The sequence below is a fragment of the Notamacropus eugenii genome, chromosome 1, assembly GCF_028372415.1.
Source record: "Notamacropus eugenii isolate mMacEug1 chromosome 1, mMacEug1.pri_v2, whole genome shotgun sequence".
Taxonomy (NCBI): Eukaryota; Metazoa; Chordata; class Mammalia; order Diprotodontia; family Macropodidae; genus Notamacropus; species Notamacropus eugenii.
In genome coordinates, this window is record NC_092872.1 from 90,365,993 (window position 1) to 90,388,434 (window position 22,442).

A 22,442-nucleotide genomic window follows, 5' to 3' on the forward strand; every position below is an offset into this window, starting at 1 on the left:
TGAGTTACACAACTGCAATTACTCTATATCTGGTACATCATCCTTTTCTTTTAAGGATTTGAAGTTGGAGAAGCTGGTCACATCAAAAACGTGCACAGGAGAAGTGTAAAGGAAGTCATCAGAGAGATACATGATTGGGAAAGGTAGGCAGTCCTGTAGCAAGAGTAAGAGATCACCAGTCAAAGTCAGGGAGGAGGGATGGAAAGCAGGGACCATGCATTTATAAACATCTACTATGTCCCAGGTACTAGGCTAAGTGTTTTACAGGTATTATCTCAGAGTGCATACTCCATTATCATCTACATAATGTCAAGAGATCTAGAGGAAGACCTCCATCATGTACCTGGATATCCTGGGAAGGATTTATGGGGGAACATGGACAAGAATTACATAGGATAAAAAAGTATGGATGTATGTAATGTGTATTGTTTGAAGGGGAACCAGCAGCAGTGAGATAGCAGGTCCATCAAAGTATCAAGATATAATTCTATATGTTTATAAATACCAGAATATCATGATCAAGAAAGAATCAAAATTTCAGGTCAATGGGGAGACTTGCAATATGTGTAAGTAGGCTATGTATAGCATATTACCAGTGGTGACTTGTGCAAAAGAAGTGGCAAGACATCATCAAAGAAATCCATGACAAGAAAAGGAAGTGGGCCTATCACATATGATGAGGGCCAGGGGTAACATATGGAAAGTCCATGTGCTTCAATGGTACCCATAAAATAATATGGAAGTCTCCAGTATCTTAGATAGTTCCTCTAGGGAAGATATATGAGTGAATAAGGATAAGGATCCTTAAGGGAGAAATCAAGCACATGAAAAATGACCATTTTTTCAGACTGACATCCATCAACATATCTACCTTGGACAGACTTGTAGGTAGATAATGAGCTAACCCAGAAGTGGGTAAGAGAAGGAAAGAGATTTGGGTTGCATCTGGGAACTGAGTGGTGCTTTTAATGTCCCTGAACTTCCTCCAAAAACAATATCCAATCATCATTTTAATATCAATGTTCAACCAGTGATACTGTAAAGTCATGTAATACCATAGTCTCCAATGAATTAAACTGTGGATCATCCAAAGGACGATGGAGAGGTGGGTGATGGGTGTAAGAAAGATGCAATATATTACTACAGAAAAAAAGGAATACCATCAGAGAGATATGGGACTAGAAGAGGCGATGGGCTGATCTTGTACTGAGAGCATGGGATAACTGCTTGGATAGACTGCATGCTCTTGTGGTATCCATCTGTACAATGCTAAGATATCTAGAGTAGGGTCTGCAGAATATTGGAGATAGACATGAGAGTCTACAAGACTTTAGAGCTTAAAATTTCTTCTAGTTTTCAGCTCCAAATCTATGATACCACAACTGTCAAATATCACTAGACTTGAAATAACTTTCACACACAGTGCTTTGAGGTTTATAATGTGCTTTGCATATGTTATCTCGTTTGATCCTCACAACAATCTTGGAAGGAAAGTGCTAATATTACTCTGTAAAATATTATTTTACAGAGGAGGAAATTGAGCCAAACAAAAGTTAAATGACTTTCCCAGGGTCACACAGCTGCTAAGTGTCTGAGGCAGGATTGGAACTCAAGTCTTTCTGACTTTATGCACTAGCACTCTCTGCCCTGTACCACTAAAAGCAGGACAACTGGGTTCAAATTCAATTCTATCACTCGCTGATTCCCTATGTAATCTCCAGGGCAGCTAGGTGGTGCAGTGGGTAGAGCATCAGTACAAGAGTCAGGAGAACCTGAGTTTAAATCTCACCTCAGACACTTGACACTCACTAGCTGTGTGACCTTGGGTAAGTCACTTAACCCCAATTGCCTCATCCTGGGTCATCTCCAGTCATCCTGATGACTATCTGGTCACTGGATTCGGATGGCTCTGGAGGAGAAGTGAAGCTGGTGACCTGCACAGCCCTCCCTCACTCAAAACAAAGTCAAGTGCAAGTCATGTCATTATTTCTCTGATGGCATGGTCCTCTTTGGCAACGAAGGACGAATCTCCAAGCAAGTCTCAGCCATTGTTTCCCTTCTTAGAAGATGAGGAAAGCAAAACTTGCACTACTGGTCTGATGGTGTTATTGTGACAAGATTCAAGGTGAGAGAACTTTATAAACAATAAAAGCTATGTAAATTAACTGATATTTTATTTGTAATATGAACACCATCAGTAAGCATCTCGCTATGCCAGCTTTTCCAAAGCCCAGTGGGAAGGAATGAATTTCGAGAGTCGAATCCGTGCTTTCCTCCATTTTGGGAGAATCAATGCCTATGTCAATCCCAGAATGGACATTAATTAAATAGGAGCCCCAGATGATAATCTTTTCTTGGCAGCCCTGTGGTCCTTCTCAAAGATGGGTACAAGTTCTGTCTGCATCTTGCTCCAAGGAGCTGGGGAATTTTAGAAGATGAGAAACTAGTTTGACGTATTTGATGACACGATGTTAAACTATGTTTCAGGAACGTGTGGTTTATTATGATTCCCCTGTGCATGCTGTCAGGGCTTCATATTGCTAATAACAAAGGTAAGAAAATGGTGATGAGGCTGAGAAGTAAGAGCTGCCGAGTTGTACCAGAAATGGGGAAGGAGGTTGCATTTACACAGATTAGAAAGATTTTATCTATACATATATAATATGTACATATATATCTATAGGAATATATGCACATATATTGAAGAGTGAGCTAACCAGATTCCTCTCAGGAAGAGATCTGGAATGATTTTGCTTGGTGTGTGAGTTTGGAAACCAAACTCAAATTAGATCAAATCTCCTTAGAATTAGATGACTGTGATTTGTCTCTTGGAGAAGACTGTTCTCTGAATAATCTGAGCACGACAGAAAGGTTAGAGAAAATTCCATATCGTGTTCAGATGTTGGCTAATGCCAACCCAGGTTAATGCCTGTGTGGATAACTAGAACTTTGTTGAGGATGCCAAAAGGCCTTTCAACAGAGTATCCAGATTGGGTAATTAGATGCATGTGGAAGGAGCTCTCACAGATGCACATCTGTAGTCTCCACAAGCCCCGATTATCAGGTCAGCTACTCTCCTCAAAGGCAGCAGCTCTGATTACATACTTTGGAGTTCTGGGCTATTTTAGCCTAGAGATTTATCAGCACCATTTCCCAACAGCAGTAAAACACAATGTGAAACCCAACTCGGAGAGGCTCTAGGAGTAGGAAGAACTGTTTGGCCTTGGCATTGCTGGAGACCACAAATGGAGGAATTATTAAAGGACAAATGTCTTTGAGCACTGGCCTGCTGAGATGGCCAAAAGCCTAGCTCCAAATATGACCTGCAGGTGCATATGCAACCCAGGCAGTGCAGTAAATAGTAATTCTAGCCCTTCGGGGCAAATTTAGTTGGAGGGAAATGGGGTGTTTTAAAGTATGGCCACTTCTGTGCACGTCTGAAGTAGAATGGAGGTTGGGGTCATGGGAGTTGAGGAGGTTGAGCAATTGAAAGGTCAGGATGTTTTCAAAGGAGCAGGGAGTCAGGGTGAAGAATATTGTGAAGCGGAGATCAAACTTATTGGGAAAGAGGACTAATGACCCAGAGCTCCAGAGAGAGTAGCCACAAGGATCTGACAGGACTGAGAGAAATTTTAGAGGTGAAGAGTTGACTGTGGAGTAATGGTAGCAAAGTTCGAGAGGTAAGAAAAGCAGCAGCCAGCCTCCGACCAAGGGATGTGGTATCATCAAAAGAAAGCGGTCTCACTGAGTACCTGGGATGGAAGGAATGTATGAAGTAGTTAAGGAGAGATGGATAGAGTTAGTTAGCAACAGAGAAGAGCTAAGGGTGGGGGGAGGGGTGCAATGGAAAAGACCACAAGATGGAAGAGGAGGATAAGCACTGAGGGGTTGAGTATACCATGGAAATAGGACAGGAGGATGATGCAAGGTAGCAAATGCTAATTCTTCCTCCACATCACATCCTGGGTGTCCTGCATTCTTCCCAGGCCAGATGGCATATCAGGAGCAGTCCACTCTTTTGTGAACAGGCAGTCCCAGGAAAGGAACATGATAATTACTGATGCTGGGTTGTGGGTGAAAGTCCAAGGAAATAAGCCAGGGAGGGTTCAGGGTGGTCTAGGAGTTCCTCCCAAGTTGTGTTGTTCAGTCATATCTGACCCCATTTGGGGCTTTCTTGGCAAAGATACTGGAGTGGTTTGCTATTTCCTTCTCCAGCTCATTTTACAGATGAGGAACTAAGGCAAGCAGGGTTAAGTGACTTACCCAGGGTCACATAGCTAGGAAGTGAACTCATGAACATGAATGTGTCTTCCTGTCTTTGGATCTGGTATCTATCTATTTCACCATGTAGCTGCCCAAGCTGTAGCCTAGCTCAAAGCCCTGACTGCTCCCAGCTAGTTTCAGATCTGATGCAACACCAAGTCCCTACGCAACTCATAGTTTCCATTCTACTTAACCTGGCCTTGAAAATCATGTTCACACGACTAGTTAGAAGCTTTTAATTACTTTCAAGGGTAGTGGAGGTTTGAGAGCCTATATTTTCAGGATGTGGCCAGAGTCTCAGATCAATGGAAAAGGAATAGTGCCAATCATAATAAAAGATACATATTAAAAGGGGACACTTAAAAACTACACAACAACAATGAACTCCTGAAACGGAGAAATACTCAATGCATTCCCTGCCTACCCACCTGCCTTCAATATCTTGTTTTCTTATCTAGAAGATCACAAAACTGATAATCATCCTCAAAATGCCAAGCTGAGGCCTGAACCCGATGTTGTTTCTTTCTTTGGCAAATAGCAAACAGGTCTTGTTAGAGCTTAATTTACTCACTCCAAGGCACTGACTTATTAGCAAAACAGCTGGTGATTAAGTACTTGAGATTAATATCGGACCCATGAGGCAGTGGGAAACTCTGAGTGGTGGGAGATGGGAATTTGAAATTGCATTTGGAATGGAAGTGGTGGAAATCTTAAAAGAAAAAAAAAAGCTTGACTAAAAATATCTCTATTTTCTCCATTAAAGACAGACCACAGCTGTGCAATCAACCAAGTAAAACAGGAGAGATATTAAAAGCCCCACCCAGCCCACGGACTTTGTGCTGTGGTAATAAATACAATATGACATTAAACCAGGTTTGATGTATCAAACTAAATGCTTATTAAAACAAAAAGCACTGGTTTTATGGCCATCTTTGGCAAGGGGTAGGGTGGGGTCCGGACCTGTGATTTCAGTGGTGTAAGAAATTTCTTCTGAAAAAACCACCTTTCCCAATACAGACCTTCAGTAACTATGCAATTGAAAATTGTCTCAGGCTTCAAAAGAGGTTAGGTGACCTGCCCAGGATCCCATAGCCACTATGTATCAGAGATGTAACTTAAAACAGTCTTTCTTATTCTGTGGCTGCTCCCCATCCACTACACCATACTGACTTTATTTTTATTAACATGTGTAATAATACATGTGTATTAACATGTGTAATAAAGGAGCAAATGTAACTAAAAATGATTCCCAACCTCCCTCCTATTCCTTAATCTCAAAATCTTCCAACAACTCCATCAACCAAAATCACAGTTCTCTCCTGGAACCTTTAAAGACAAACAGTTATGTTTCCTAGTGTACCAATATGGTGGAATAGGTCTGCTCAGTCCTGCTTATGGAAGCTATAGCTTAGGAGATCATAGATCTCCTCTTCACCTTTATTCTTATAAACATTAAACAAGGACATCAAATGGAAAAGCAGAATAGAGTTAGGAATTCTGGTATTTTGCCCAAGAATGCCAGTGTCTCCTTTGCTACCTTACATGAAGCACATTAGGGAAGATTTGCAAATAAGTCTTAGGCATTGGGACTAAGCCAATCTATACACACCAGGAAGCTCATATCTGGCTCTGGGTTACTACCTCCCAGCTTCTAGATGTTGGACTAGAATCACAGACTGATGGGCTAGATGGGTACACTCTAGATGGGTCATCCCCTACATTCTCCTACCTCTGGGCAGGTTTTCTCCTAAATGGGAATGGAGAAATAGGGAGCAGGGCAAGGGTCCCGACTATAACTTGCTTACCTTTGCCAGCTGCAACTGAAGTTTATTTTTCACATCTGTCACCTCAGAAATTCGGGTGCTGAAGGCCAGGTTGGTATTAGTAAACTGCTTCCATATTTGATCAGATGAGACTTCCAGTAGGTTCTCAGCTTCTTCCCGGAGCCTGATGGAGTTGGCTCTCATGTCCTGAGAGTGCCTAATGTTATCGTCACTAAACTTGGCCCATGTTTCACATACTGAGACCCTGAAAGAAAAAACACACAAGAAATTCAAATGAGGTTGAACAGTCAGATATCACTATGGACCTTCCTTTCACCTCATTTTCTTTAGGAATGGAAGGGAAATGACTAGGACATCTTGGGCCTTTTTGAAGTCACAAAGATAAGATCCAACATCAGCTATCTGATTTAGTTCAAGCTAAGAAATGTTTATTGAGGGATTACTCCAAAAAATATTCTAGCCTTCCTTACCCATGAAAAGGAAATGAAGGAACTGGGATAGCTTAAATTAGGGAAGGAAAAAACAACAATTTAAGAATAGCCGTTAAGGATAGAAAGGTGACAAACAAATGTTCTCTATTAGGCAGAACAAGAGAAAATGGTCTTAAACTTCCAACAAGTTAGAGGTAGAAAGGATGCTGGAAATGATCTAGCCCGCTCTGTTAAGTTACAGATGAAAAAACGGGTTCACAGGGATTAGATGGCCTGCCCAAAGTCACTTGGGTGTTAAGCAGCAGAAATGCAAGTTAGCCAATAGGAAGAACTTGTTGGCAAAAAGAATAGTCAGTAACTGGAATGGGTAGCCAGCAGAAGCAAAGGAGTTTCCTTCTCTGGTGGTATTCAGGAAAGGGACAGACCCATATATATTTAGGTTGATTTAGGTGCCTCTAGAATTCACGTAGCTGTTCTTCCATGTTCCCTTCCAGCCCAAGGACTCCTTAGTTCAAAAATAAAAACTGACTTTCATTCTAAGGAGGAAAAGGAAAGGAGATTCAATTTCCTGAAACTCTATTGCAGGAGAAGGCTGGCTTTTCCGGAGTTCCTAGAGCTTATTTATGTTTCTCAGCAAGTAGAAATTAACATATACACAGGATTGTATTGTTAGGCTCATTTGATGGTCATTATAAAATAGCAGTACATTCTACCTGTGGCCTTCTAAAGTGAGACTTATAAGCTGCTCAGTGACTTGGAAGAGACCTTAGAGATCCTGTAGTCCCACCATCATATTTTATTGATGAGGAAAAACTGATGCCACAGAGATAGAAGGCCATTTATACAACACCACCATACCACTGAAAGGAGTGTCAAGGGCTAGGCAAAAAGTTTATTGGGTGGATTTCTTTTTAATCTGTCTTCAAGTCTGATGAACAGACTAATAAATTTATGATTGCACTGGGGCCATTTACAATGTCAATGAACAGTGGTAGTATTGCAACTGACTCTTAATTAGCCTCCCTCCTTTCAATCTCTCTCCCCTCTCTCATTTGTTTTCCACCAAGCTTCCAAAATAACCAAAAAAAAACCAAACAAATAAAAACAGGTCTGCCTATGTTCCCATCCTGCTCAAGAATCTTCTGACTCAGTGTTATTTCTAGGATAAAAGAGAAACTCCTCAACTTGACATTTAAAAGCCCTTTGAATTCTGGCCCCAGTCCTGCTTTACCAGATTGATTTCACATCTCTCCTCATCACACACTCGAGGATCGCTGCTATTTCCTGAACCCAGCATTCCATCCCCAGATTTCTTTGCCTTTGCTTTTCTACATTCCTGGAATGTATTCTTTCTTTACTTCTCCTTCTTAGAATCCTTTGTTGTTGTCGTTCAGTCATTTTTCAGTCATGTCTGACTCTTTGCGATGCCATTTGAGGTTTTCTTGGCAAAGATACTGGAACGGTTTGCCATTTCCTTCTCTAGCTCATTTTACAGATGAGGAAACTGAGGCAAATAAAGCTAAGTGACTTTTCCAGGGTCATACCGTTAGCGTCTGAGGCCAGATTTGAACTCAAGAAGAGCTTTCCTGACTTTAGGCCCTGCCCTCTCTTCTCTTTGCCATCTTGTAGCCACTAGAATCCTTTTCTTTTTTCATTTTTCTATCTCTTTCCAGAAGCTTTTCCTAGTCTCAATCAATTAGCATTCAATCAACAATCAATCAACAAGTCCTAATTAATCTTAAGTGCAAGGCACTTAAGTGCCTTAATCTTAGGTGCAAATGCTAAAGAAAGGCCGAGTTCCTGCCTTCAAGGAGCTTACTTTCTATTAATTATTACAGCTCTCAAGTCCCTCAAATTAGATGATTTATCTAGCTGTGCACCTGTCATTTCCCTATCAACTCCCCCTCCCCCACCCCATTCCCACCCCTGTAGACACAGCCCTACTCTCTTTCCTTACAAGTCTAAAAGTTTCTAGAAATCATTTTCCCCCCTTTTTAATTTTGTATCAAGCACTTAGTATAATAACGTCTTACATATAGTAAAAATTTAATAAAGACCTGAATTGAATTGCAATGAATGTATCCTCTCCTCTTGGTCCCAAGTCAGCTGACTATCTCTCGGTAAACAACCTTGGGTTATTTAATTTTGCCAGTGAGTTCCCAGGCACTGGAGACAGCATATATATCACAGAATTGTAGAAAATAAGATCTAATGTGGAAACAACATTCAACTAGGAATCCTAGGAAATATGGTTTGAAGTCCTGACTCCAGAACGTATTAGCATGGGGCAAGTCACTTCTGAGTCACTTTTCTTAGTTACAAGTTTCTTATCTCATCTAAGACCAAGATAATGAATATTATTTGATCCATCTGTCATACAGGGTTGTTGTAAGGAAAACATTTTGCAAGGTACAAAGTACTATATAAAGTGACCTATTATTACTAAGAATGAAGAATTCAATATGAGTTTTCTTCAGCATGCAAGGGTCCAGGAGTCTGATTTGCTTCCTGGGGCATGTATCCCCTAAAGATGGAAAAGAAGATGAAAAGCAAAGGTTTGCAAGACAGGAAATGATGAAGATGAACTCTCAGTATCAATGGTAATGTGGAACGGGGTAAAAAAAGAGAAAATGCAATTTAACACAGGGCATTTCTGATGACCCTTATTTTTAAAAGCCTGGATAGGTGTGCCTCATTTTGAGAAAGCCCAGTATACAAAAATCTGAACTTCAGATTAAGCAAATAGATGTCGGTGGCCTAGCAGGATAGAGAGACACATAACTGTGGATAGTGTACTGGATTTTACTGGATTTTGAGTAGAAAAGACCAGGGTTCAAAATCGTTGGTTACTTACAACCAACATAATCATAGGCAATTCACTAAAATCTCTTCAGCCTCAGTTTCCTCACCCATAAAATTGGGGAAATTGTACCTACTTCCCAACATTGTTGGAAAATCAAATGAGTTCATATAGGTAAAGGACTTTTCAAACCTCAAACTGCTACTATATAAATATTAGCTATTATTATATTTAATCTCTTGGAGACTCAGTTTCCTCATGGAATGTAAGCTTTTGAGAATGATTTCTTCCCTTTTAAGAAACACTTTTTATTGCAGATTACAGATTAACCCACACAAATCTTCTGCATTTCTATATATTAGTAACAAAGCCCAACAGCAAGAGATAGAAAGGGAAATCCCCTTTAAAGCTAGGGTAGACACTATAAAATATTTGGGAATTTACCTGCCAAAACAAATGCAGGGACTATATGAACACAACTACAAGACACTTTTTGCACAAATACTCAGATCTACATAAGTGGAAAAAACATCAGCTGATCATGGGTAGGCCTAGCCAATATAATAAAAATGACAATTTTACTTAAATTAATTTACTTATTTAGTGCCATACCAATTAAACTATCAGATAATTATTTTCTAAAGCTGGAAAAAATAATATCAAAATTCATCTGGAAGAACAAAAGGTCCAGCATATCCAGGGGATTAATGAAAAGAAATGCTAGGGAAGGTGACCTAGCTCTACCAGATCACAAATTGTATTATAAAGCAGCAATTATCAAAACCACTTGGTACTGGCTAAGAAACAGAAGGGTAGACAGGTGGCTAGCCTATTGGCTAGGTACTCAAGACACAGTAGGCAATAAATATAGCAATCTCCTGTTTGATAAACTCAAGGACCCCAACTTCTGGGATAACAAATCACTGTTTGACAAAAATTGCTGGGAAAACTGGATAATAGTGTGGTGGAAACTAGGCATAGACCAATGCCTGACACCATACACAAGAATAAAATCCAAATGGGTACACGATCTAGGTATAAAGATTGATACTATTGACAAATTAGTGGAGCAAGGAATAGTGTATTTATCAGATTTATGGAGAAGGGAAGAATTTTTGACTAAAGGATAGAAAGCATTATGAAGTGCGAGATGGATAATTTTAATTACATTAACCTGAAAAGTTTTTGCACAACCAAACCCAATGAAACCAAAATTCAGAGGGATGTAGAAAACTGGGAAAGAATTTTTGCAGTTAGTGTCTGTGCTAAAGACCTCATTTCTAGAATATATAGAGAACTGAGTCAAATGTACAAAAACACAAGTCATTCCCCAATTGATAAATGGTCAAAGGATATGAACAGGCAATTTTCAGAGGAAGAAATTAAAGATATCTATAGTCATATGAAAAAATGCTCTAAATCACTTATGAATAGAGAGATGCAAATCAAAACAACGCTGAGGTACCACATCACACCTATCAGATTGGCAAACATGACAGAACAGGAAGATGATAAATGTTGGAGAGGATGTGGGGAGAGTTGGAACACTAATACATTGTTGATGGAGCTGTGAGCTGACCCAACCATTCTGGAGAGCAATTTGGAACTGTGCCCAAAGGGCTATAAAAATATACATACCCTTTGACCCAGCAATATTGCTTCTAGGACTGTATCCCCAAGAGATTATAAAAATGGGAAAGGGTCCCACATGTTCAAAAATATTTATAGCAGCACTCTTTGTGGTGGCCAAAAACTGGAAATCTAGGGGATGCCCATCAATTGGGAAATAGCTGAATAAATTATGGTATATGAATGTAATGGAATACTATGGTGCTATAAGAATGATGAACAGAAAGACTTCAGAGAGGCCTGGAAAGACTTATACAATCTGATGCTGAGCAAAAGGAGCAAAACCAGGAGACCTCTGTACACAACAATGACCACAGTGTGCAAGAATTTTTTCTGGTACACTTGGAACTTCACAGCAATGCAAGGACTAAAAAAAAATTCCCAATGGTCTTCTGAGGCAAAATGTCTTCTTCATCCAGAGGAAGAACTATGAAATTCATTTGCAGAATGTAGCAGATCATTTTTTGTGTGTGTGTATTATGTTTTGGTTTGTTATATGATTTCTCCCATTCATTTTAATTCTTCTATATAGCATGACTATGGTGAAAATGTATTTAATAGGAATGTGTGTGTAGAACCTATATAAAAATTGTATGCTCTCTTGGGGAAGGAGGGGAGAGGGAAAGAAAAATAATAATCTAAGTTATATGGTACTGATTGTAGAATATTGAAAATAAATAAAATCAATTAAAAAATAATAAAATAAAAAAATGAACAACTGCAATTGTGGGGAAAGTAACCACTCAAAAAAGAAAAAAAGAAACATTTTTTTAGTACAGTTGTCCCTTGCACATCTGGAGACAGTAGGGGTACCCCAGCACCAAGAACCCCCCCAGTGATGTGGAAAATCCCAGTAAAATTTTTTGGCCATTGTACCAGAGAATAAGTCTGACTTGTTCTTTCTTTTATGAGATGCTTACAGTAGCTTATTGTAAAATTGAGGTTGAAATTATATGATACTATACATATATTTTATACCTTTCTAAGTTTCTAAACTTTTTTTCTGTCATCTACTGACCTTCATGTGTTATCTGCAACTTCTGCAAAACTCCCCAAAAATTCCCACTTAAACATCTTATGCTCATCTGAGATATATCAAAACTTTAATAGGGAAAGTGGTAACGTGGAAGGGATAACTGTATAGTCAGGTACATAGTGGGTATTCTATAAATGCTTGTTGAATGATTTTAAAATGGATATTTTCCTCGTAAGGTTTTTGTAGCTCTCAGATGTAAAGTAATTTTGCAAATACTAAATCTGAATCTGAATATCAAATACTATTGTCTTAGATCTAGAGTTAAAAGGTGCCTTTTGAGGACATCTGGTCTAGTTCACTCATTTTAGAGGTAAGAGAGTGCAGAGCAGACAAGTTAAGTGACTTGCTCAAGGTCATGAAGATTCTAAGTACTAGCAAATCCCATGATGCTAAATCCAATATTCTTTCCATACACCACGCTGCCATTTGAGTTATTCACATCAAAACTGGCATCTTCATCTTATTTTTTAAAAAAAGAAATCCTCAGGGCAAGCTCACCCTGTGCATTTAAAATAGGATTACTGAAATTGAATTTAATACATCATCATTCCAGAACACATCTCTTCTGTCTTTCAATGAAGTCTTATTCTGCTGCCTAATTGTGGAGAGGAAGTGAGTCTGGGTTTTTAAAAAGATTAAGCCAAAGCAGTTCACTCTCTGATTAGGCTCTACCTTAGTGGTAAGGCATTGAAGATTCACCCAGTGATGGGTTGCAGGCTCCAAAGGAACTTTTGGCCATGTTCGAGCAAGGTGATGAATTTTCAGCCACAAAAACATTTAGTTGGAAGCCTGCCTGAATTACAGAGGGGATCTGGTCTGCATAGGTGAAGGAAGTAGCCACACCTATGAAATTACAACTCCTTGAAGTACAGATTCTGTCAGGTGAGAACTAGGGAAATCGTAGCAGGTTAAACCAATCTCTCCCAACCCCTAGTTGTTCAGCAGCAGCCAAATTCCACTCCTCTGTTTGTCCCTCCCTTGCTTGAGGGGGGCTGTTTGTCAATAGTGGGCCGAAGGGGCAGGGGAGTTGGAAAAGTTGCTGTGGGAAACCAATTACAAAGGTCTCTTTGATCTTGGAAGAACTGGGTGTGGGGGAAAGAGAACATTTTACTTAAGAGATCATGAAATCCTATCAAAGTCCCAGAGAGATTGTCTTTGCCTTAAATCCCCAAATGCCATTTCTGGCACAGGCTTTTTACTGTGTGATTCAGAAACTCAGAGTGGCAGTTTGCATGGAGGCTTCCCAGGGACTGGGAGGTGGCCCCACCCCACCGGTCACCTCTCAGTAATTAGAATGATAGTTACAAGGGTCCCCAGAAAATATCTATCCTAACCCTCTCCTTTCACTAGTGAGGAAAGAGGCAGGTCCGGAGAAGTTATGATTTGTCCCAAATCTCACAGCTAAGTGTAGCAGGACCTGTTATTTAGAGGCTAGAATCATAGACTTCAAGCAGGAAGGGATCTCTAAAGCCATGCCTTCCCCCTTCCCCAGCCCGTTTTACCGAGGAGGAAACCAGAGGTCCAGAGAGGATAACTGATTTGGCTAAGGTAAATCGGGGTGGCTTAGAGTCTGAGGATTTAGTCAAGCACATCTGTGACAATCTCTTTTACTTGTCTGCAAAATGAAGCCATTGGAGATGGGGCTCAATGTCTCATGAGCTCTTTGAGGTCAGGGACTGTTTGGCATCTTTCCTTGTATTCCTTGTGACTTGAACATGGTAAGTGATTACTAAATACTTGTTGACTTGACTAAATGATCTCTGAGATCCATTCCAGCTCTACCAAGGTCTAATGAACGGCTGGATGGCAAACTAAAATTGGAGCACAGGTCCAATCTCTTCCACTAGAAAGATGCCACATCTCCTTCCCACCACCTACCCCCACCCCAGTACTTCCTCCGTTATGCTAGAAAAGTTGGTTTAGGGCATGTTCTCACCCAACATCCTTGGGTGTGTTTTAAAACCCAGGAGCGTATTTTTTGGCTGGCGTGGTTGACTTAAACCTGTTTATAACATGTCAAAGGGATTTCAGACTTGCCTTGGAGTTTATTTTCTTCCACCACACGCGGGGAGTGGGGGGTGGGAAGGCGAACGACAAAGACCAAATAAAAGGGAGGGGTGCTCCTGCGTCATGGGCTCCCCCAAGTCTCTGGCCCTGGTACCTGGGACTGCCGGAGGATTCTATATTGCAGAGCTGCGGAAGAAGTCATTGCATCCTCCTCCGCAGATGCGGTGCCGGCACGGTTTCCCTCCCAAACACCCAACTCCATGGCAGCCCGCCTTTGGGGGCAGGCCCTGGGAATCCCCAGGTGCGAGGTGAGGCCTGGCAGCGGCTCTAGGCGAAGGGCGTGCCCTGCCCTGTCTCTGCCCGTCCCGGCCCACCCCGCCTGCGGAGCCCGGGAGCCTGGAGCGCCTGACTGCGCTCTCCCTGGTCAGACAGGGACAGAGCTCAGCAGGCGGCACTTTCGTTCTCCGGCTCTGCTCCCGAACTTGAAACTCCCGGGTCCACTCGCGGGCTCCCGGGAGTTTTACTAGCGGCTCCTTAACGGCCCAGCCGCCTCTCTCGCTTCGCATTATTCAGTCCCGTCTTGCTGCCTTTCCTCTACACCTACGGTTCCCCAGCACCCTCGGGCCCTCTTGGGGAAGATGACAGAAGCCCTACGCGGTTAAAGACACAAAGGCAGAGGTGCGCTGAACTGTGGGGAGGAGGAGGGGCTTAACACGTTCACCCCCAGCCCTGGGCTCTCCTCCGGGTCGCCTCGGAGAAGGCTGCCCATCCCAAGATCGTTCCCCCAGTTCCCGTCCCTCAGAGCTGCGATGCTGCCTGGGCCGCCCAGCAAGCCTGCCCAGCAGCGTGGAATTCGGGGAGCCGCCGGGACGCCTCCTCCGGGCAGCCCCCGGGGCGCCTCCTCCGGGCTCTGCAGCAGACATTAGGCTGCTTAAGGACGACTGCGGGCCCTGGCCCCCTGAGTGCCGACGTCAGCACCTCGCGCTGCCCATTCCTTGTCCGACCCATCACCCACAGCTTTGCAGCCACCGGAGCCAGCTGGCAGGCAGCCCCCACCCGACCTGCCAGGGCTAGTGGCAAACAGTGCCCTCTGTAGCCCAAGTGAATTTTTGACTTTTTACAACGCGGGTCTTGGTTTCTTGGGGGCTGACTTTAAGCTTAATGCTCAGCGTTGGCTTCCTTTCCTTACGGAGAGATCCAGATGTTAAAGATTCTCTTTCATATAGAGCTTGACCGCTCACACAGAATGTTTTATATATAAAATCTCATAGGAACCTCTTAAAGTTTTAGTATTAAAACTTTATTTTACAGATGGGCTATTAATAGTATGAAGTGTTATCTTCATTTTACAAACTGAGGTTCAGAGAGGTTGTGACTTGCTCAAGGTCCCCCAACTAACAGTAGTTGATCTAGTGACCAATCCAAATATTCCAGCTTCAAATCCAGTGTGGTTTTCATTATACCACTATATCCCCCCTTTCCACTTTTTTTTGGGGGGGGGGAGGAGGTATTTTCTTTTATGCACTATAGGAATAACGAAAAAAGAAAGAAAAATAAAAGATCCCTGGTTAGCAGTTCTTAATCTTTTTTTTGGTGCCAGTGTCCACCCCTTTGTCAGTCACTGGTCCACAAAAGGGGTTCATGGACCTCTTCTCCCAATGATGTTTTTAAATGCATAAAAATAAAACACACAAGATTCCAGAGGAAACCACTCATGTTGCAATATAGTCACACACAAAAATCTTTTTTTAAACTCAGCATAACCCTTACCCTAGGATTGTAGAATTATAAATTTAGAGGGACCTCAGTCCAACCCTCTCACTTTACAAGTGAGATAATACTTGTAAAGGCACTTAGGAAAGTGCCCAAAGTAGTCACCATAAAAAATACTTATTATCTTCCCCTTTCCCCCTACATAGGAGGAAACTGAGGCTCAGAGAGGTAAAGTTACTTGTCCGAGGTCACACAGGTAATAATTGGCACAAATGGGCTTTGAATCCACATCCTGGGAGAAGCTGATTTCCCAGGGCCCTTAGAGAAAGTTTTTAAAAGAGAGCCTGGACTCTGTGACAACTTTCAGAAGCTAAGGGGGGAAAAAGAGGGCTTATAAGAAGTCATGTACTTCCTTTAAGTGTTTAAAGATCTGGGGACAATGAATTAAATAAAGGTGATGTCTGCAGGTCCCCCTGCTGTGAGGATGTCAGAGAAGTAGAGAAGGTTCACCTTGGGCCAGGCTCTGTGACTATAAAGGACTTCATCCTACAACCAGAAGGGTCACTGAGATGAGCCAGGAGCAAGGAAGGGGACTTGTTCCAGCCCTTGTTGAGAAAGAAAAACTTGGAGCAATCACCTGAGACCTTGGACACTGTGCTCAGTGAACTAGTATCTTGTAGATGGCCCTGGGAAGCTCCACAATAATTCAGGGCAATATTTATGAGGTACCTATTATGTGCAAGGCACCTTGCTAGGTTCTTGGGATATAACAGCACAAATGAAAAAGTCCCTGTTCTCACAACTTACATTTGACCTCCACCCTACCCACTAAGGGAATGGTATGAAAAGAGATGCTTCACCAGCACCTAACCAGAACAGAGGGTCTGTGGAAAACAGGAGATCTTAAGTGCAAGATGAAGGTTGGGAAAGGGAGACATGGGGACCTTCTCATGGCCAATTTTACCATCATCTGAAATATCTTCATCATAGGCTTTCCTAGCTTTCTGATCCCACTGCCATATGCCCCCAAAAGCAAATACTTTTCTGTGGACTCCATCATTATGGAAATTAGGAATCTCCTACGCCCAGTCAGGTAAGAGAGGGTTACACACTTACGCGCCATCTGCTTTCTCTACTCCGTGGAAGAAGTTGATGGTGTCCGATGTGTTCCTCAGGTTGCAGCACTTCTCATCAATACACTCTGCAGAATTTTTATCAGCTAAGTCTCTCTCCACTGTATGCTGGGCATCTCGGTTATCCCTGAGGAAAACAAAGATCATCTCACAAAGACCCTCTCACAGCCAGCCCTAGGCAAAAAAATAGTCTCTGGTTTGTCTTCCATCTCCCCTACTAGCCTCACTTCTCCACTGTAGCATCCCCCTACCATTCATCATGTTCACTATTATCTCACTTCTTTTCTTATTAGAACCTACTCTCAGTTAGTCAGTTATGGCTTAGAAAGAAAGATGTTTATACTTATTCTTGCTAAGGTGTGGATGACTGATAAAAGTTTAAAGTGCTCCTTCAAGTGATATTTCCATTTGAATAGAAGACCACCCGTTAAATCACAGGAGTAGGTTTCTAATGGCAGAATTTTGATTATTTGGATTAAGATAATAAGAAAGAATGATGGACTGGGAAGCCCTTGCATGCCCCTAATTAAGGTCATTCCTGAAAGAATCCTTTAGCCCAGCTTATCTCCGAAATTATGGAGGGTGTGTGGTCTTCACCAACATAGCCTTAATTCTTCAGTAATACCCTTAACCTTGACCAGTGTATTTGAGAAAAGGGAGAAAAGGGAAATTCATCTCCACACCTGCAACACTTCTATTAGCCAGCCAGTCCTCTCCTCTTCACTTCCCTCAAGGGGAGATGGAGATTGACCTTAACTAACTTTCACTTTCAGTCCCAGACTGATGGCCAGATGTGAATCAGAAAACCCATTCTGGGGTCCTGCTGACCAGGGGAAACCCAAATTTAACTCTCCTACAACGACAAACTGAACTTTCTGCTCCACTGGAAGAAGGGAGGGGATGTCAGTCCTCTGGTAGGGACACTTCCCCATCCAGATGGGAGGCCCCAGGATTTGCTGAAAATACCTCCAAAGTTCCCACTCTCTTCTATGTGCCAACGGCTAGAAGGGGTTGGCAGCAGTGCTTCCCACACTGAGGATGAGGAAAGACTGCATTCTGTTTCCTTAATTGGGCTCTGGCTCTGCACTAATTAAGTTTCCCCAAGATAGCATAATGTTCTCTAAAAAGGAAGAGGTAATCACTTGACAAGGACAACCTTTTTCTGACACATGGGCTTTCACCTGAGGATTTAAATTACTTTTGTTCAGATTTGCAAACCCACCCCCCCCAAACCCCAAGGAACTGTCTTTCTGATATTGGGATCATGTTTAGAATCAGAAGGAACCTTAGAGGTCAGGACTCCCCATTCTCCACCCCTCCCCAATATTTCATACCAGAACCATGGGATCTAGAACCAAAAGCAACCTTAAGGATCATCTCATCCAATCCATGTGTTTTACAATTAAGGAAACTGAGCTTCAGAAAGGGTAATTGGCCCAGGGTCAGATACATGTTAATTAACAGACAGGTTTTGAACCCAGGTCCATTTACTCCAAAATCCATAGCACTTTCTAACTACTCTCTGGGGTAGCTCACCCTCATCTTTCCCCCTGGCCTCCAGAAACCCATTCCACGAGCTGGCTAGCTCCCTAGATCCAAGTTAGAATAATTGAATTAAATATTGTGGGGATCGCCTGGTCCTTTGCTGGCTACTCTCTCCCCCTGCTGGCTGTCTCCAAGTTGCAGCAGAGGGATGTTTACCCAAAAACACAGAGACAGGAGATCAGAAGCATGGTAATTTGAGTGATTTAGGCCTTTATGCTTTGGAGGGGCTCTCACAATCACGGAAGTATTAGACAAAGTGGAAAGGGGTTGGCACTACTAACTGGTGCTAAGAAAATATTATTCCTGAGGTTTATAACTGAGTAGTAGCACTACTTCTGCAAGCCAAAGTCATAACCTGCCATTTTTGTACCTAGAGCAAGTGGGACGAAGCTTGTGCTGTATGTGTGAATGGGATTGGAGGTAGGGATTCAAGTGGAGGTTGGAGGGTAACCCTCCACTGCTGATGTGTCAGCTATTACTAGGGCTGGGTCAATTTGAGGGGCAGCCTCCAAGCAGAAAGTTTTCTGTTTTATCTAATTAGGCTTACTAGGTGCTAAGTTCAATTGTTTCCACATCTATTGAAATATGGTGAAGTAGCCTCTAAAATTTCACATCCTGATGTCCTAATCACCCACCCCTAGTGATTCTTCTGCCTTAAGTCACACACAAGGAAGCATCTTTATAGTCTGGCATGTCAGTATAATCAGTCCAGACCCCACCTACTCCACTAACCAGGCAAAGTGGACATCACTGTCCTTCCTATATCTCACCCCAGGCTGCATATAGCACCTTTATGACTTCATATCTCATGTGACACTGCTTGCCATGGTCATTCTAATCTGCTTTGACCTAAATCCAAATGCTGGAGTAAGGAAGAAGTGGTAGAGGTAACATGATGCAATTGCCTGTGAAATCCTAACCCTGTGTGCTGGGGATGATACTGGCTTTGAGACCAGACCACTAGAAGACCATGGCCTTTTAAAGATTCCAGGTCTTTTTGTAATATTTTCCCTATCTGCCATCCCTGTTATACCCCAAATAGACAAAAACCAGCGTGTATGCCCAGTGGGCTGATAGCTATGCCTTCTGAGTACAGAAATCTCGGGCTCCACGTTAAATAACTATTTTTCCTGAAATAGTTAAATGTCAACTGCCCACTGTGAAGGATGGGGTCAGGTTACTTCACCAAGTATGAGCCATGGGGCTGCAGCAACTGCAGCAGCAAGGACCTGTAAAGCTTGATTCTCACTAACGAGATCATGAGTCTCTTCCTAACTTGTCAAGATGCTGGTTACAGAATCATCTGAGCATCAGAGAACAAAAAGGTGATTTCTTTTTCAGACTCCTGATTCCAAGCCTCTACTGACTACCCCTTGACACCATCCCAGTGAGTTCTCCCAGAAATCACTGCTTTCATAATACTCCATTTTGCCACATCTGCAGTTATAATTCATACATACTGTCCACAGAGTGAAAGATTACCACCAGCCATCTTCCTTTGTCCCTTTCTCTCTTCATAAAAATAATAATAGATAATCATCATCATAATAAATTAAAGGGGTTGGGGTAGGGGAAAGAAATGGTGCCATTCATACCAGCTTTGTCCAACCTCTAGAAATTATGTTAATCAGAAAACAGAAAAGTAGGGAAAGAAGAAAAGTAAGTACTCACCGCATCTGAATATCACATCTCTCTGCCAGCTTTTTCATTTGATCTTGAGTGCATTTGAGCAAATCCACCTCCTGCAATGCAAAATGTCTGCTAGTCAAAAAGGGCAGCAATTCTCAGAAACTGACTATCCTCATTCCTCTCACTGAGCTGCTTGGAGGTGGGACTTGACAGAGGGACCAGAGAACATTCGCATCCAAAATCCACTTTTATTTCCTTTAGTGAGCCAGCAATTGGAAGTTTATTAACAGTCAAGTAATTAGATGATGTGGGCCCAATGAATTGATGGAATCCCACTTGATATTTCCTTTTGAATGGGTGGAAAAATGGACCTACTCACAAACCAACTGAAATTCCTGCAAAAGACCTGAAAATAGAACTGTCAAAAAAAAATGAAGTGACTAGAAGAAACTCTGTCTTGTTGGTTTTTCACTTTAGTACATTTGCATATTTTTCTGTGTTTTATAAGAACAATATCTTTGGAGATATAGAAAGTCTTCTATACACCTCATAGAAACCCATACCCTAGAAATCTACAGTGACTGTGGCAAGAGATCGAGCAAGATGATCTCTTATATTTATGTAACACTTTACAAAGAAAACCGTTTCACTTACATGAACTCTTTTGCTCCTATGATCGCCCCATGAGATGGGCAGGGAAGGACTACTTATCTCCGTTTTACAGAAGAGGAAACTGAGGTTCAGACAGGTTTGGTGACTTGTCCAATGTCACTCAATAAGACAATGGCAGAACTGGAACTAAAACCCAGTCTCCTGACTCCCAGTATGGTGCTCTCCTACAAAATGCTCTCTGTCCCCTGATAGAACTCCAGTGCAGGGAAAGGAATTCTGAACTCAAGAGTCAGGAGATGTGAGCTCTGGTATGTATTGGCTATTGGACCCTGGGAAAGTTTCTCAATCACAGTATTACTAAGGACAATAATCCTAACATATACGTGGATAGCTAGGTGGCACAGTGGATAGAACACTGGGTGTAGAGTCAGGAAGCCAAATTTGGCTTCATATACTAACTAGCTTAGGTGACCCTGGAAAAGGCACTTAACCCTGTTTGCCTCAGTTTCTTCATCTGTAAAATGAGCCGGAGAAGGAAATGGCAAACTAATATCTTTGCCAAGAAAACCCCAAATGAAGTCATGATGAGTCAGACTGACAACCAGCAAGAGTTGTACAGCACTTAAAGGCTGTACAAAGCACTTTAAAGCACTTTACCTCCTATATATCATATCATGTGATTTTCCCAACCACCCTGAGAAGTAGGTGCAATTAGTATCCTTATTTGCGTTTTTAATTTCATATTTTATTTTTCCAATTACATGTAAAAAACCTCATTTTTAAAGATTTTTAAAGCTAGTAATCATCTAGAATGGTCTTCTTTACCCTCTCCTTGCCTTGGTTTCCTCGTGTGTAAAATTAGGTCAGTAGGACACTACCCTAAAAGTTTACTCCAAGGACAGCACTTTGTGAATCTTAAAAGCATTGTACAAACATGTACCTTATTATGACTATTTTCTCTTTTTTTCTGTTTTTTTTTTCCTCCTGCCAATCCATGCCTTAAAATATATAATTTCCCTCCTCTTTCTCTACCCTTCCCACATGTTCCAGGGATTGCCTCCCCCCATTGAGGTCATGCAAGACTAAGGAGGCTGTTGAGTCTTTCATTATATCAATGCAGTCTATGAACATAGATGCAACACCAGAAAGATTAGGCTGAGTCTAAAATCAGTAATCAGGGCAATTGAGTATTTCAGTAAAGACTGAAAACAAGCCAACTCACCTTTGTATTCTCTTTTGTAATACTAGAACTTATGTTTCTGTCTGTGACATCTTCCCTTGAGTGACATAGTTATTTTTTTGGCAACCTGATGGACTTCTGACTCTTCAGTTTTAGTTAAATGACAATTTTTTGTCCATCCATCTCTCCCAAAGATGATGGAACTCATTGGATAAAGGCTTAGAGCTAAAGACACTTGTAGGTCATGCAACCATAGGATCAGACATAGGAGGGACCTAAGAGGTCCTCTGATCAAAAGCCTTCATTTTGTGAATGAAAAAGTGACTTGAACAATATCACAGAGGCAATATAGATCACAGATGGCCTTGAAACTCAGGTCCTCTGATTCCTGTGCCAGTACTCTTTTTATTATACCCAATACCTTGGTTTCATAGGTGAGAAAACAAGTTAGTCCTGTGACTCCCAATACAGTATTCTTTTCACCCAATAGTGCCAATGAGAACACTGAGGCCCTGAGAGGCAAAGCAATTTTCCCAAAGTCACACAAGCTAACTGGTTGTACCTCAGATCTCAAATCCAGATATCCTGGTTAGCAATCTAGTGTTTTGATTCATTTTGTTTTACCATATCACACAGCCACAGATTTGCAATCTGAGGGACTTTCTTATGCCTTTCTAAAG

At 41.8% G+C, this 22,442-nt stretch overlaps 1 protein-coding gene across 1 annotated transcript in view; it reads right to left on the reverse strand.

Moving 5' to 3' along the window:
* TEKT5 (tektin 5) overlaps positions 1 to 22,442 on the reverse strand; it is a 75,074-nt gene that overhangs the window by 44,343 nt on the left and 8,289 nt on the right. The window contains exons 3-5 of the mRNA XM_072609090.1: positions 20,013 to 20,083; positions 16,780 to 16,923; positions 6,069 to 6,291 (exon numbers count right to left, since the gene is read on the reverse strand). Coding sequence (XP_072465191.1) covers positions 6,069 to 6,291; positions 16,780 to 16,923; positions 20,013 to 20,083 — 438 coding nt within the window. The remainder of the gene's footprint in view (positions 1 to 6,068; positions 6,292 to 16,779; positions 16,924 to 20,012; positions 20,084 to 22,442) is intronic.